General features: G+C 45.9%; 2 protein-coding genes across 2 annotated transcripts; one reads left to right on the forward strand and one right to left on the reverse strand.

The window, feature by feature from the left end:
- The first annotated feature begins 2,865 nt into the window (after nt 1-2,865).
- Nucleotides 2,866-4,614, forward strand: LOC124699394 (putative auxin transporter-like protein 4). Its single transcript, XM_047231707.1, has 3 exons — nt 2,866-3,483; nt 3,575-3,856; nt 3,954-4,614. The coding sequence occupies exons 1-3, from the start codon at nt 2,984-2,986 to the stop codon at nt 4,612-4,614; spliced, it is 1,443 nt and encodes a 480-aa protein (XP_047087663.1). The 5' UTR covers nt 2,866-2,983.
- A 2,019-nt stretch (nt 4,615-6,633) lies between these two features.
- On the reverse strand, nt 6,634-14,108 carry LOC124703368 (sec1 family domain-containing protein MIP3-like). Its single transcript, XM_047235581.1, has 8 exons — nt 13,936-14,108; nt 13,779-13,816; nt 13,487-13,630; nt 12,031-12,183; nt 9,161-9,661; nt 7,543-9,063; nt 7,394-7,462; nt 6,634-7,003 (listed from the first exon to the last, which is right to left on the reverse strand). Exons 1-8 carry the CDS (start codon nt 14,033-14,035, stop codon nt 6,875-6,877), a joined length of 2,655 nt encoding a protein of 884 aa, XP_047091537.1. The 5' UTR covers nt 14,036-14,108; the 3' UTR covers nt 6,634-6,874.
- Nucleotides 14,109-14,807: the final 699 nt, after the last annotated feature.

The following is a 14,807-nucleotide window of genomic DNA, read 5'->3' on the forward strand; positions in this document are numbered from 1 at the left end:
AGACTCAAACTCACATGGGCTACCACTATGTGGGTTTTGAGATTTATAGAAAAATCTAAAATCTAATATGGGTTACTATATGTGGGCCCAATATTTCAACACCATATGGGTGGATGATGGATGCATCCGGGACGGTCGAGGAATCACGACCAAAAGTCCAGCAAACATACGTACATTCTTCGATCACCATCTGATCATAATGAGATCTTGTTTTACAAAGGAGGCTAGCTGCTTGTACGTACGTGTCTTACATATGCTCTATCAATGTCCCTTGAGAAGTTGAGATAGTCCATGGTCCCTTGTTTTTCAAAGAGTATATATCAATGCATTGGTCCCAATTCAAAAAGGGTGTCCGGATAAAGATAGGGAGGTCCATGCATAATGCATGCATGCATGAAGAGGAGGAGTCCATGATGAGAGAGAGACTATATATGGTGGCCAGTACGGCACCGCAACTTCGTGCATGCTGCATGGATGCATCACACACAAGCAGATGATCTTGGTTTATTAAACTAAAACTCCAAAGGTAAAGATCACATAATAGGAAGCTACCAAGCAATGAAGATAAAAGAATCCGAGCTACCAAGCAATTAAGATTGGTCGATGGCTCATATGTTTGCACGTTCGTCATCATCATTACCATGGATCGATCACTTCTTTCTAGCATGTTAATTTGTACAACTATGAGGTTGTAAGGAATTACGTAGCCTAGCTGGTCTCCATGAAACTAATTCAAGTGTTCTAATAATCCGGAGATTGGTTAGTTTGTCACCCTCTACGCATTGTAACATCATTTTCGACCTACTGCGCATATCGTTTTCTTGTTTGCATTTTATTAAAACATTTATTCACTGTTCATGGAAATCAATGTTTGCAACTCATTTGATAAATCAGCATTACAAAAAGATAGAACAATGAAAATACATGACACTATTTTTTTCTTATACTACTGATTTCATTGCGAAGAAACTAACATGACAAATTATGAGTACTCCTACTTGAGGAAATTAATCCATTGCACAAGTGGGATCCTATTATTTGTTTAGTTTTTTTGCAAATCAGCCAGGGGCATATAGATCATGTGATCTGATGGCACACAATAAGCAGCCACAGTTCTCTTCATCTGATGTTACATCGTGCTTCCTTGATAAGAACCCATCATCATAATCAAGACTTCTTGGTCCTACAGAGTAGAGAGTGATTTCTTGGTTTTTTAAATCCGAGAATATCTAAAAGGGCAAATCTGATTCTACACTAATTAAGTACTAGTTGTTCCTTTGCTAGTTAGTTAATTGATGGACAATGAAGGAATAAAAGGGAAACAAAACTAAGGAATGTTTTAAGTTAGGGCCTGCATCCTTGATTCCTTGAAGAGTCCACCTAATGGTATCTTGTGAACCCACACGTACTTGTAAAGCTAAGCATATATAGGTTTTTGTCCCCACATTCTAGCCTTCTTTTCACTTTTTCCTTTCCCCTACATTAATACTTTAATTTATGTGTTACTTATCTTTTCAACTGAAATATACACAGCTTACATAAACATGTAAAATATTGCCTACGTGCATGCCACGTATCTCAAGATTTATTTATAAAGTGATGAGTTTGTATGCTAAAATTTCGGACTCAATAATCGATGGAAAAAACTTTTTTAGAATGATGTCCGGCAACATGATGTCATCTTAAAATTGGTGAACAACTAATCTAATACTCTATTTACTAGTCTTCCCTCCGTCTCAGTTTACTAGTCTTCCCTATATCACTAGGTCGTCAATTTGACCTATATAATTTAAATTATATAATGCAAAAATTATATCATTAGAAAATAGAACATCTAAGCTTTCTAATGATATAATTTTTTATAACATATAAGTAATGCTAATTTGATCAAATTTGCGACCTAGGGGTACGCGCACGCCTAATAAACTGTGAGAGAGGGAGTATCAAGGATCCATATTATTGTTATTGTATTAGTTATTATTACTATTTAATTGCTCTAGTACTATGAATGTGCTGTTCTAATTCCTCCATTATTTCATTCATGTTAACCATGATTGCTCCAGGGGTGTGAGATAGTGCTCCACATTATTGTCCCACACGTGTGACAACTAATTAGATGTTTTGCTGCTTTGCACTGATCTTCTTGTCGATCGTACGGCAGATTATTATTGGAAAATGTGTCGATATAAACAATAGAGTTTAAGACAAGCAAATCTGGTCTGATTAGCAACCAGCTTAATAATTTGTGTTCTTCACTCAACTGAATATTTTCTCTGTGTTAGTTGCAAAATTAATTTACAGTACGCGCTTCATGTCTTACTCACAGGCATCTAACTATATATTATATATCACAGCATATATTCAGAAGCTATACATTGAACTCAAATGAAAGTGCACACTACAATATTTCATAGTATTGTGCAGGAAATCTTTTGTACACTAATCAGCAGCTAGCTCCAACCAATGATGGATTTGTACAAGGACATGTCATGCGCCAACTTTGCATGGGCCACTACGCTCGATCCAATCACGTCTGGTTACCGAAGCAAAGATCAGAGTCCATGTTTAGAAATCTTGCTAGTACGCTTTGAATGATGCATTCACCATCTCTCTCTCTCTCCATCTTTCTCTCTATCTGTCTAACTATACGCTGAACAGTCACTATATTATGTACTAGATGTCTAGATCTCTCATGCAAATCAAAGCGGGAAGGAAAAGAAAAAAGGTAGAAGCGAGGAAGATCACAAGTTTGCCAGCTGCCGGATGGGCCAGGGCGCTCGTGTGCTGCCCCCATCCATGCATGCACACACCCATCACTAGCCACACCAACAACGTTTTGTTTATCATTCATTCGATCTCGCCAGCTTGATCGACCCTAGCTCCCTATATAGTACTGCGGAATCTGCCATAGCAGGATAGAAGGAGGAGCAACAGTGAAGAGATACGAGAAGGGAAGAGAGATCATCCGATCTGAAGGGCGGAGATGGCGTCGGAGAAGGTGGAGACGGTGGTGGCGGGGAACTACGTGGAGATGGAGCGAGAAGGAGGCGACGGCGAGAGAGGAGGCGTCGGAGCCGGTGGCGGCGCCGGCGCGTCGTCGGGGGGCAGAAGCAAGCTGGTGTCGAACCTCTTCTGGCACGGCGGCTCCGCCTACGACGCCTGGTTCAGCTGCTCGTCCAACCAGGTGGCGCAGGTGCTGCTGACGCTGCCCTACTCCTTCTCGCAGCTGGGCATGGTGAGCGGCATCGCCTTCCAGCTCTTCTACGGCCTCATGGGGAGCTGGACGGCGTACCTGATCAGCGTGCTCTACGTGGAGTACCGGACGAGGAAGGAGCGGGAGAAGGTGGACTTCCGGAACCACGTCATCCAGTGGTTCGAGGTCCTCCATGGCCTCCTCGGCAGCCACTGGCGGAACGTCGGCCTCTTCTTCAACTGCACATTCCTCCTCTTCGGATCCGTCATCCAGCTCATCGCGTGCGCCAGGTACACTAGCTACTGTATTCCTGCTTATATGAAAACCATTATCCTTTCTTCCTTGTCGTCCAAAACATTAGAGTATGTGCAATCTGAACAGCAACATCTACTACATCAACGACTCCCTGGATAAGCGGACATGGACCTACATCTTCGGCGCCTGCTGCGCCACGACCGTCTTCATCCCCTCCTTCCACAACTACCGGATGTGGTCCTTCCTCGGCCTCCTCATGACCACCTACACCGCCTGGTACCTCACCGTCGCAGCCATCGTCCACGGCAAGGCGGAGGGGGTGACGCACTCGGCGCCAACCAAGATGGTGCTCTACTTCACTGGGGCTACGAACATACTCTACACCTTCGGAGGGCACGCTGTCACTGTGTAAGTATATCCAACTATTTGCCATTCTTCTCTTTCTTCAGAATTGTGTTGAGCTCCCATTGATGGAGGTAATAATATTGTGTATTGCCTTGGACAGTGAGATCATGCACGCCATGTGGAAGCCGCAGAAGTTCAAGCTCATCTACCTCATGGCCACGCTCTACGTGCTCACCCTCACGCTGCCGTCCGCCTCTGCCGTGTACTGGGCCTTTGGCGACGCCCTCCTCGACCACTCCAACGCATTCTCCCTCCTCCCGCGCACCCCTTTCCGTGACGCCGCTGTCGTCCTCATGCTCATCCACCAGTTCATCACCTTCGGCTTCGCCTGCACGCCGCTCTACTTCGTCTGGGAGAAGGCCATCGGCGTGCACTCGGACAAGACCACGGTGCTCCGCCGCGCGGCGGCGAGGCTCCCCGTGGTGGCGCCCATCTGGTTCCTTGCCGTCGTCTTCCCCTTCTTCGGGCCTATCAACTCCACCGTGGGTTCACTCCTCGTCAGCTTCACCGTCTACATCATCCCCGCGGCCGCCCACATGGCCGTCTTCGCGTCGCCCGCGGCCAGGGAGGGCGCCGTGGAGCGGCCGCCGCGGTGGGTCGGAGGTTGGGCGGGCATGTACGCCGTCAACTGCTTTGTGGCAGCGTGGGTGCTCGTCGTCGGATTCGGCTTCGGCGGCTGGGCCAGCACCGTCAACTTTGTCCGCCAGGTCAACACCTTCGGACTCTTCACCAAGTGCTACCAGTGCCCTCCTAGGCACTAATTAACTACCTAGCTTTAATCTTCTTCCTATATAACTAAAGTAGCAAACCGAAGTTGAAAGATTAATTATTGGATGCGTGCATGCTTTCTTCTTGAGATCAAGGAGAAACTTTAGTTTATCTCACAAAGAAAAGAAAAAAAACAAATCAGAGCTTGTTTTGAATTTTGATCTTGTCTGCTGTGTTTTCGTGTGTCATGTTTGTAATTATCAGTTCACGAGAGTTGTATGTATGTATCTCATGATGATATATCAATCTCTGAATTAGTGCACTGGTCTGCTCTTGCTCTTGCGTGATCTTTCTCCTTAGGAGTTAAATAGAGATTCATTCTGTGAGAGAATTCTGGAAGATTATATCACAAATTTTAGGAGATTGTCTCAAATCTTGTCCATGACTGCCTTTTCATTTGCAGTGACCCTACTGATTAGTTAATTCGGGCCTCTTCACATACCTGATGGGTCCTACCATCTAGCTACTACCAAGAGCAAGTATTGATGATCCATGTCACTATCCCCTTCACAAAGCAGACATCCTATGGTGATGATTATGATGCATCCATCCTGTTAACTGATGATACCCACAGGACAACCAGTACCACCTCTAGAAGAATCACATGACAGAGAGGAGGAAGAGAAACCTGCATGCATGCTTGCATGATCATGCATTGCACTGGTGACTGGTCCACCTTTAATTTGTCCTAGAGAACTAAAGTGCTACTGAGAGATGAAGAAGGAAAGATCAGCTGCAATGAGAGGATTTTGTGGATCACATGCCGCAGAAAGGTGAGAGGGCTGTCTCGGTGGTGCTGGTCCATGCATGTCTTTCTTGTGAAGAAATGGTAGGACTAGGAGACTACTCCATGCATGTCTCTGTTGGCCCCGCTAACTGCTATAGCACAGCTAAAGGTGCCAAAGTCCTTAAATAGCCGGCTATAGCTGTTTTGGGAGGCCGCGGCTATAGCAAATAGCCGGCTATTTAAAACCATGGTGAGAGGACCAAGGACGCTAGCAGTCAAGCACACGCCTCAGCAGCTGTGGAGTTGCCTTTGTGTCTGTAGCAGCCGTCGCCTTCTCCACCTCCGGCAGCATGCACAGGTGCAGATCGAGCGGCAAGAGGACTGGAGATCTTCTCCAGCTCCAAACATCCTTCACCTTCTTCTCTCAAGTATGGATATACTGTGTGCCATTGCAAATTTTCGAGTCTGGCAAAGCAAACTAGATGATGATATATTTCTAAAAGGTAATGCTCCATATCGAATTCTTTTAGTATCAGCAACACAAGCTGTTCATACCATTTTTTTCTCCTATTTCATCTTGCACAAATGAAAAACAGAGTTCGCTGACAGAAGTGTCCAATCTGATCTACTTAGACTGATTGAGCAAAGCACAAGATACATAGCCCCAGATTCAGACAGCAACAAACTGGACAGCAAGATCAAGCAAAGATCCATCCATGAATCCAAGAGCATGAATTATTCAGGGTCTCTGACATGTCCACCGTTCCGTCGACACTGAGTGCTTAGCAGCTGATTAATAAGATTAAGCAGATGCCGCCAGGCATGCTACAGGCCAAGCAAAGCTACAACGATAGCCTTGCAGACCAGAGACTGTAGTGCGCCCAAGCAACACCCTCTCACGTCAAACATCAGATCTGGAGAAGCTTGATCCATCAACATGTGTGCGTGTGGCAATAATTGGGGGATCCAATATAATCTACACATGCATGTTCGATAAAAGAAGGGACCTCAAGAATCTCCAGACACCAAAGTGTCCAAGAACAAGAGAACCAAGATTGTGGGGGTTGATGGAAATGAAGCAATGTCATGGTGCATTTGGAAGTTTCAGGAAGAGAGGAGAAAGCAAAAAGATGGTGAAACATCTCCTGTAGCAGAAAAAAATAAGAATACACAAAAACATGGAAATTTTCTGGTGGAAGATGACAACTTTTTCCTTGCAAGTCATTTGCCAATTTTGGCCATTGCTTGTTTGGTTTGTTATGTACTTGTATCGCTGACATTATAGTAGTGCAAAGGTACACTTCAGATTACTGGTTTGAAGGTGGGGCAGGAATCCTGTTATTATCTTACAAGCTCCTCAGCAATGAGGGAAGTTATATGAGTTACAACACTGTGACTAATTTGACAGTTCTCTATGCCAGTAAAGTTTCTTCTTGGAGGGTAAATAAAATGTACAGATTGAGTTTACATGATTGCTCCTGTACCTTTAAGCAGCTCTTGGAAGCAAACAGAACTGGTGTCAGAGTCTAAGTAAAGCTGGACGAGCCCAGCATCAACTCAAACATGTCATCTGGGGAAAGAAGAGTTGTACCACCAAGAATAAGCTCCACATCAGGCCTGCTGCTCTCTGAGATTGCCTTCATGACTTCCCGGACCTTTCATAAAAAAACATCACGTTTGATAAGGCACTGCTTTCTAATATTGAGAAATATAGATTCTGGGCTATGCTTTTCCTTAAGAGATGTTAGTTTTGGTGGACTGCGATCACTGGCTTAGAGATCTTGTGTTCGGCATAAGCTTCTCAAACATGAATTAGAAACCTGATGTTTGTGGAGATACGTTATGTAGTCATACAGGATAATTTTAATAGTGCATTGAGCTGGACAGTTCCAATGATCAGATTAGAAGCTTGTTGTGTGTGTTCTTACTCTAGTAGCAGGTCAAGATAGAATATTGACGAGAAAGTACAAAGTGTGACATAAACAACAAACTTCATCATGAGATGATAAAATAAATGGAGTCAAAGAGTATGGACCAGAATGTACCTCCAGAGTATTGATACCTCCCACAACAAAAATGATAAGAACACTTTGATCGCCAAAGCTTGGTTTAGACTGCATGCAAAATAACTGTGAGCACATAACATAGACAGAGAGATGATACAGCAAGCAAAACTAAAAATTGACCAACGCACCTGTCCAAGCCCAAACCTACCCAACCCACTTTTAAATAAACGGCCAACAGCTGATGAGTGATACTCAAGCCCAGGTATGTCGTATCTAGTCAAGACAGCTAATATCAACTTGTAAAGCAAGCATTTTCTTGAGTAGCTATCAGTCTCAAATCTACTCAATGCTGCCAACCCTTCTCCAAGAACTTGATTCCTTAATCTCATACTGGACAAGATGTGAAAGAATTTAAAGAGTTGATCCACCCTATCCCGTACTTCCAACTTAAGTTGCATGTTCCCGTAAGCTTCCTCCTTTTGATTATCAGTATTATCATCATCGTCCCAGTTATCCCATTGGTCATCAAAATCATCAGTAGTGGTGGATGTAGGCTCACTGGAGTCCTTATTTCTATCAGCATCTTTAGATCTAGCTAGAGCTTCAAGTTCCTTCTCCAAGCCGTCAAGGAACCTGAACTTCACAGATGATGGCCTCTCAAGGATAGAGTCCACCACAACATCTTTCAGTGACCGCTCATCTTCCCAGGAGAACGGACCACCAGCAATCGATGTAGGAAAGTTTTCACCAGCCAAGATATACCCAATAATAGTTAAAAGTAATATGTCCTGGAAAGTCAGAAGGCCTTGCGAAGACCCCATGGTATTATCTTGTTTGTGAGATTCCACTGAAGTGCTAGTGTTGATGAAATCACGAATCTCGCTGGCAAGACTTTGTGTTGTCTCTGCTGATGTTACACTTAATATTCTCTCAGCACTTGTAAAGGCATCCCAGCGAGTACTTTGAGGTTCCTGGAGAGCCATTTCTGCAGCCACTGCCAACTGAATAACCCCTCTGTTTCTTACCAAGGACAATTGGTGTTGACAGAGCATTTGCACCATAGAATGAAGCTCTGAAACAGAAGCTGCTTGTCGACCCTTAGATGGAAAGGACAACTTCTCGAGCTTTAAAGCCTCCATAAGCCATTTCTTAATCAACATTAACCCATCTTTTGATCCTCTGTCTAGTAATGCTTCTAAGTAGCGCTCTCCATCATAGTTGGATAAGAAAGAACCACTTATACTGCCTACTTTGTCATCATGTGCTTTGTCAGTGTAATCAGGTAGCCAGGTAACTTCAGAGTCAATATCTGCAGAGTTCCAGCCAGAAACAAATGCCATCATACTTTCAGACAACATACTGGTCCTACTCTTAGTTTCTTCCATGCTAAAGGCTGTTTCGAAAGGGACCTTTATATCTAGTGGGGAACGTTTAACAGCAGCTTGAGTATGCTTACTGGGAGTTTGAGGATTTTTTGCCACATAATAGGACGAAGTTCTTTCCTTGCGTGGCAACGAGGACAGCATCCTATCAAGAAATGAGTCGCCATGGAAGCAAGGAGTTAGGAGATCGATTGTTCGATCTACAATCAGTAGACCAGCAGAACTCTTGTTACGACCAACATCATATAGACTTGACATATCCATCATCAGTTTCCCAATAACTTTTGATGTATCACCAAGTGAAAATATATCAAGCTTTAGGTCCATCTACACACATTTTGTAATGGAGATCAACAAAAGGTTGTGCGCTTGAAAATAGATAAGAGAAACTACCATGCAGCATGTTGCATATGAAAGCCGTTACCTTATTGGCCAAATGGTACAGGAATTGAGCAGTCAACGTTACTCCAGGGGGCACCTCATCACCATCAAAAGCTTTACCAGTAGATATGGAGGGTAGACCAGGGCTAAGGGAATCCTCACGGTGATTTGACAAATATGATTCAGCAATTGTACCTTCCGAAGGCAAAACAAAAGTCCTTGAGGAAATAGGAGAGAAAATCATCGGAAAGTGACACACGATTACAGACAATCTCTTTCCTCCTGCTTCTACCTGGCCTAAATCATCATCAGAGAAATCTTTTTTCCTCGGGCTAGATTCAGAAGGGCCATAGTGCACTCCAGAACCCCACTTATTATCACCATCTGAGGTAAAATCTCTCTCTGTGTAAGGAATGTTATCTTTATACTTGTTCAACTTCCCACTCTTCTTCAGAAGCTCCTCATGATCCTGAACTAGTAATGTCTCATACTCTCGGAAAGCATCTGGTCCAAGTGGGGAATCAACGTAGGCTGAGTGACCAATCTGCAATAGATTCACGAAAGGTTCAATAGGTTCCTTGCACAATTTAGGATATTTTGAAATGGATTTAAGAAGGTTATAAATAATGAAGTGAATAAGAATAGCAAGATGGGCATTTACTCAACGCTGCAGAATTTACTGTGGATTGCAGAGGAAGCAATGTGCGCAAAGTTCTTACCGATACCCTCCTCATATATGGCTACTACATGAATCAGATGGTTCAGGACTAATGAGGACCTCAACCAAGTCGGGCAAGTTTTAAAATAGATACAATCAAAACAGGTATACTGTATACTACACAAATCAGAAAGTATGTGTGACTAATGGCAACCTTAAGCTGGATCAAATGAGTCCTGAAACAGGGAGCATGCAACTATCCAAGTAACCAATAAACAGAGATCAAACAGTGCAGATAGAGGAGATGCAATGCTAACAGCATGATCTGTGGTAACCAACATGTATTTCGGTGTTCTTTTCAATAGAATGAACTTTACGCCAGTCACAATATATTGAATGCTCTTGTCAACGAAGAGAGTCTGTTATGTGGCTGCTAGGGTTTGGGAGGGAAAGAGAGGGCTGCGAGGGCGCGAGAGGGCCGGCCGGGGGCCTTGCCCACGGCCGGTAGCAAGAGGGAAGGGATTTCCTTCTTAATTCTTGCTTGATTAGATCGATACATCTCCTCTCCATATATAGAGAGGTTTACTTGACTCCCAAGCAAGGCTTACTTGACCCCTAAGCAAACCCTAAGACTAATGGGCCCAGGCCCATGACATACTCTAACACTACACCCCACCTGGACATGCAGCTCGTCCTCGAGCTGCAACCTAACGACGATTCAACCCCACACAAACCTAACGCCTAAAAAACAAGCCTTTTACATCTCGGCCTATTGTATTGACCTGAAATAAGCTAACCCGAATGAGACTCCGACTCTTTATTTTTGACTCCGAACGATAAGGCAAGAATCCTCCGTGTGCCGAACTTGTGCATTTACAGCCCCCTGGATCCCAAGGACACCATCGGGACCAAGGGAGCCCTCGCGGCGGCCGGCGGCGGAATGCAGTGGTGCTACGCGGTGCGCTCCTGTCGGTGACACCATGTCTTCTCCCCGCCGGCTGACTGTCGATGTCGCAGACTTGGAGGTCGCTGCCCGCGGGAAAAACAGCATGTCCGCCGCCCGTGGGGCGAACCGCACGCCCAAGATCCCCGACGCAGCGGACGAGATCGAGGTTCGTTGCGCAACGATGCGCAACTTGGAGGAGCTGCAACTGCAGATCACGCATCTCCCGCACACGCCGACGCGCTAGGAGGCCGCGCGCAGCAGCCTGCAGCTTCACCGCCGCCGACATGTGGCGGATAGCGATCCAAGCCGGAAGCGGTGACGGCGACGGAGGGAAACGGACCTCGTGGCAGGGCATCTCGGGCAGTGTCGATGTAGAGCCCGTGGCCAAGGTCGCTCCCACACCGCCGAAAGGCAGGGACGGCGTCGGTGGCGGCAGCAGCCGCTGCTGCGGTGTTGGTGGCGACGGCAGCTGCTGCTGTTGCAGCTGCCCACCGAACGACAGGGACAGCATCGGTGAGGACAGCAGCTGCAGCGGCGTTGGTGGCGGCGGCAGCTGCTGCTGTTGCTGCAGCATCCCGGTGGGGAAAAAGGCGGCCGGCTGCTGGAGAAGAGGGACCCCCGGCGCGGAGGTAGGGCCCGGCCCGGAGATGGTGGACAGCGGCAGCGGGGACTGCAGCAGCCCGATGTCGGGTGGCGGCGACGACAGCAGCAGCGTCGGCTGCCACGGCAGCAGCGCCGGCGGCGGCGGCCCGTAGGGACCGGCCGGGAAGAGGCGGATCTCTGGACAGCGGTGGTGAGATCGCGGATTGCTCCGGCGATCTCCTCCGAGGTGAGGGCGACGGGAAGCGGCGCGGTGGAGGTGGCCGGCACCGGCCTGGGCGCCGGTGGTGGTGGCCATCGGGCCAGTGGTGGTGGGATGGCTGGACATGATCGAACCTGGAAAGCTGATACCAAGTGTTATGTGGCTGCTAGGGTTTGGGAGGGAGAGAGAGGGCTGCAAGGGCACGAGAAGGCCGGCCGGGGGCCTTTTGCCCACGGCCGGTGGCAAGAGGGAAGGGATTTCCTTCTTAATTCTTGCTTGATTAGATCGATACATCTCCTCTCCATATATAGAGAGGTTTACTTGACTCCCAAGCAAGGCTTACTTGACCCCTAAGCAAACCCTAAGACTAATGGGCCCAGGCCCATGACATACTCTAACAGAGTCATAATTTAATAATAAAGTAATAATAATTATTTGCAGGATGGTCAGGCACTTCAGAAGGAAACCAGACATCACAAGTAAAATATTATTGTAGGGGTGAAGCACCTCGGATATCGCTGTCAATACAGTACAATGTGAAACAGTTCCATGGTTGCCCAAGCAGCGTAGAATGTACCGATGTGCATCGCTAAGAAGGCGAGATGTGATTATGACAATCTTCCTTGCTGGATGAGCAAAACTTGAATTCCACTCAGCAGCCTGTGAACACACGATACAGCAGGTGATCAGGTTAAAAAACAGGAGAACAAAAACGAACCCATTATCAAAAAGATACAAAAAAAAAAGTCAAGTTTCCCTGCTTCAATAGCAGGACACAGAAAAGCTTGTTAACTACATACTCCCTCCTTCCCAAATTAGGATGCCTATAGTTTCCAGTCAAAGTCAAACTTTTTGAAGTTTGAGCAACTATATACAAAAAAATATCAACACCTAAAATTTTAAATGCACATAATATGAAAATATATTTCATGATGGTTCTAAAAATATTAATTTAAGATTACAAATGTTGACACTTTTTTCTATATAGTTGATCAAACTTTGAGAAGTTTGACTTTATCCAAATATTATAGGCATCCTATTTTGGGATAGAGGGAGTACAAAAGCACTGCAACTCATCAATATCAGCGGACACACACTAATACCATCTTGGGCCCTTGGTGTCAAGGGCGGCTCTAACATCTGGCTCTACCAGCGTATATGACTTAATGGTTAGGAAAGAAAGGATGATCTATGCATGACTTTGTAATGAGGGTGAAAATTCTGGATTAACTTTTTCATATTAAAAGAAGGTTAACATCTTAGTTGAGATTCATACACCAATGAATGTCATTGTCAAAACCTAGTATGCATACCTGTGAGATGTGACTTGCCTACTAACTTAGGGTACGTTTGGTAGGTATACTAGCGTTGCCACACCACAAGTTAGGCAAGTTTGTCTGAGTTAGTCACCAGTTTAATTGGTAGCCACACTTGTGGCAAGATTCCTTTTATGCAACCAGAGACCCAGATGATTTCAGTAGCTCCTGAAGGGAAACAAGCATTCCTTCTTCGAGTAGTTATTCTTGAAATGAAAGTTGTAGTTAGTCACGTTTAGGTAAAGGTTAGATGATTAGATAAAGAAGAATTGTATGTAAGATGCAAACTATCGAAAGTAATAGGCTCAGAAAGGTGTGGCAAAGTGTGGCGCTCCTTTTGGTCGCCTAACCTTAGGCATGAATGGCAAAAAGGAGCTTAGTATAGCAACCAAACAAGCCATTGATACGAAGAAAACGTTTGAATAGCAGTTTAAAAAGTGATACATTCAAATGACAACTGCTGGCCATAAAACATTTCAATAATGCAGGTAGGGTGCATAAATCATCGGAACAATAGGATATTGATTAAGCATCCAAACTGCCACCAAAACCACTAGTAGAAACACTGCATCAAGACAATCAACTTAGACCAAGGTGTAGATTTCAGTGGATATTACATATCAAGAGAGGGTAAGGGGGAACCTTACAGCATCAAGCGGAGACGTGCTTTCCAAGCTGCAGACTGCACGAGCGCCAAGCTCGAGAAGCAGAGGGAACGCTCCTACGAGCTGGAACGCCTCCAGGGTGCCTGCGTCTAGGTACACTAGCGCGTCTGTAATCTCATCTCCAATCTGCAACCCACGAAATAGATCAGCTTCGATAGTGAAATCTGGGAGAAGTATGATATCACTACTCAAAAAGACCATCGCATGAGCAGTTATCGTCAAGTTTTTCGCAGGTTGAGTCAACAGTTAATAAGGCAGCCACATGTTTTACCACTCGTTCTAAAATGTTCGGCTTTTTTAACAGGCAGAGTGCTCCAACGCGGTCGTCAAATCGTATTTCCGCGTAGCGCGAATTGGCGCAGCTACAGTGGGGAAATTTTGCAGTGATAATACTGGTTTTCTCTCGAAGGGTCGATAGGAAAACAATGAACAAACGACAAAGAATACGGAACCAGCAAAGGGGAACTCGGGGAGAGATCGAACCTGGCGGATGGAGTCGAGGCAGGACGCGATCAGATCCACCGCCACCATGCCGTTTCACTCCCAGGCTCCCAGAAGATCCCGGAACCTTCGCCGCGAAGCCACCTGGTGATGCGGTCGGATCGTGCGGTGGGGCGGGAGGGAAGAAGCCGGAAGGAGACCGCGGCTACAGAGGCCGGATATCCGTGCCGCTCCCTCCGCGGGAGAAAGAGGAGAGGGAGGAGAGATCGATGTCACCTACGGAGCTGCAGCTCGCCGGAGATGCGTTGCTGGCTGCTCCAGCCGCCAGGAGAGGATCGGCGCGGCGGAGGAGACGGTGCGGACGGAGCTCGCCGGATTACCTCCGTTTTAGTTCAGTCTAGTTTATTAGGCCCATGAGATTACGGCCCAACTACTACCAGTGGAAGTCGGAGTAGAAAAGCAACGCCGGTTCTCTTTCTTTTCTTTCACAGTAAAAAAAAAAAGTGCACTGTGCCATAATAGCCTGCCAATGAAACTGAATATTCAAAGGAAGAGGGTGGACCTTGTGACACAAGATGTCCGGTGTGTTTTAGAGTGGATGAAGATGGAGGGCATTTGTTTCTCGAATGCAAGTTGGTTAAACAGGTTTGGCGGGAACTACTGTTGGAGGATATCCAGATGCAATGTGTCGAGGCTCCCAACGCGATGATAATGATGAAGATAGTTATGGGTTTGCCAAATGAGAGGAAACTGCTGACATGCATCCTCCTCTGGGATTGGTGGACTAATGCAGGAAAACTGAGACACATGCGCGTGCCCTCCAAGCTGAAGCGGAGGCCTGTGTCGATGCTGTTGAGGGAGC

This window comes from Lolium rigidum, chromosome 3, assembly GCF_022539505.1.
Source record: "Lolium rigidum isolate FL_2022 chromosome 3, APGP_CSIRO_Lrig_0.1, whole genome shotgun sequence".
Taxonomy (NCBI): Eukaryota; Viridiplantae; Streptophyta; class Magnoliopsida; order Poales; family Poaceae; genus Lolium; species Lolium rigidum.

Excerpts from the sequence above, each read along its gene's own strand:
- LOC124699394 (XM_047231707.1), top strand. The coding sequence starts at position 2,984 with ATGGCGTCGGAGAAGGTGGAGACGGTGGTGGCGGGGAACTACGTGGAG. Across the intron at positions 3,484-3,574 it reads CAGCTCATCGCGTGCGCCAG|CAACATCTACTACATCAACG; the intron begins GTACACTAGCTA and ends CAATCTGAACAG. Across the intron at positions 3,857-3,953 it reads GGAGGGCACGCTGTCACTGT|TGAGATCATGCACGCCATGT; the intron begins GTAAGTATATCC and ends TGCCTTGGACAG.
- LOC124703368 (XM_047235581.1), bottom strand. The coding sequence starts at position 14,035 with ATGGTGGCGGTGGATCTGATCGCGTCCTGCCTCGACTCCATCCGCCAG. Across the intron at positions 9,662-12,030 it reads TATTGACAGCGATATCCGAG|ATTGGTCACTCAGCCTACGT; the intron begins GTGCTTCACCCC and ends AATCTATTGCAG. Across the intron at positions 7,004-7,393 it reads GAGGTATCAATACTCTGGAG|GTCCGGGAAGTCATGAAGGC; the intron begins GTACATTCTGGT and ends TTTTTATGAAAG.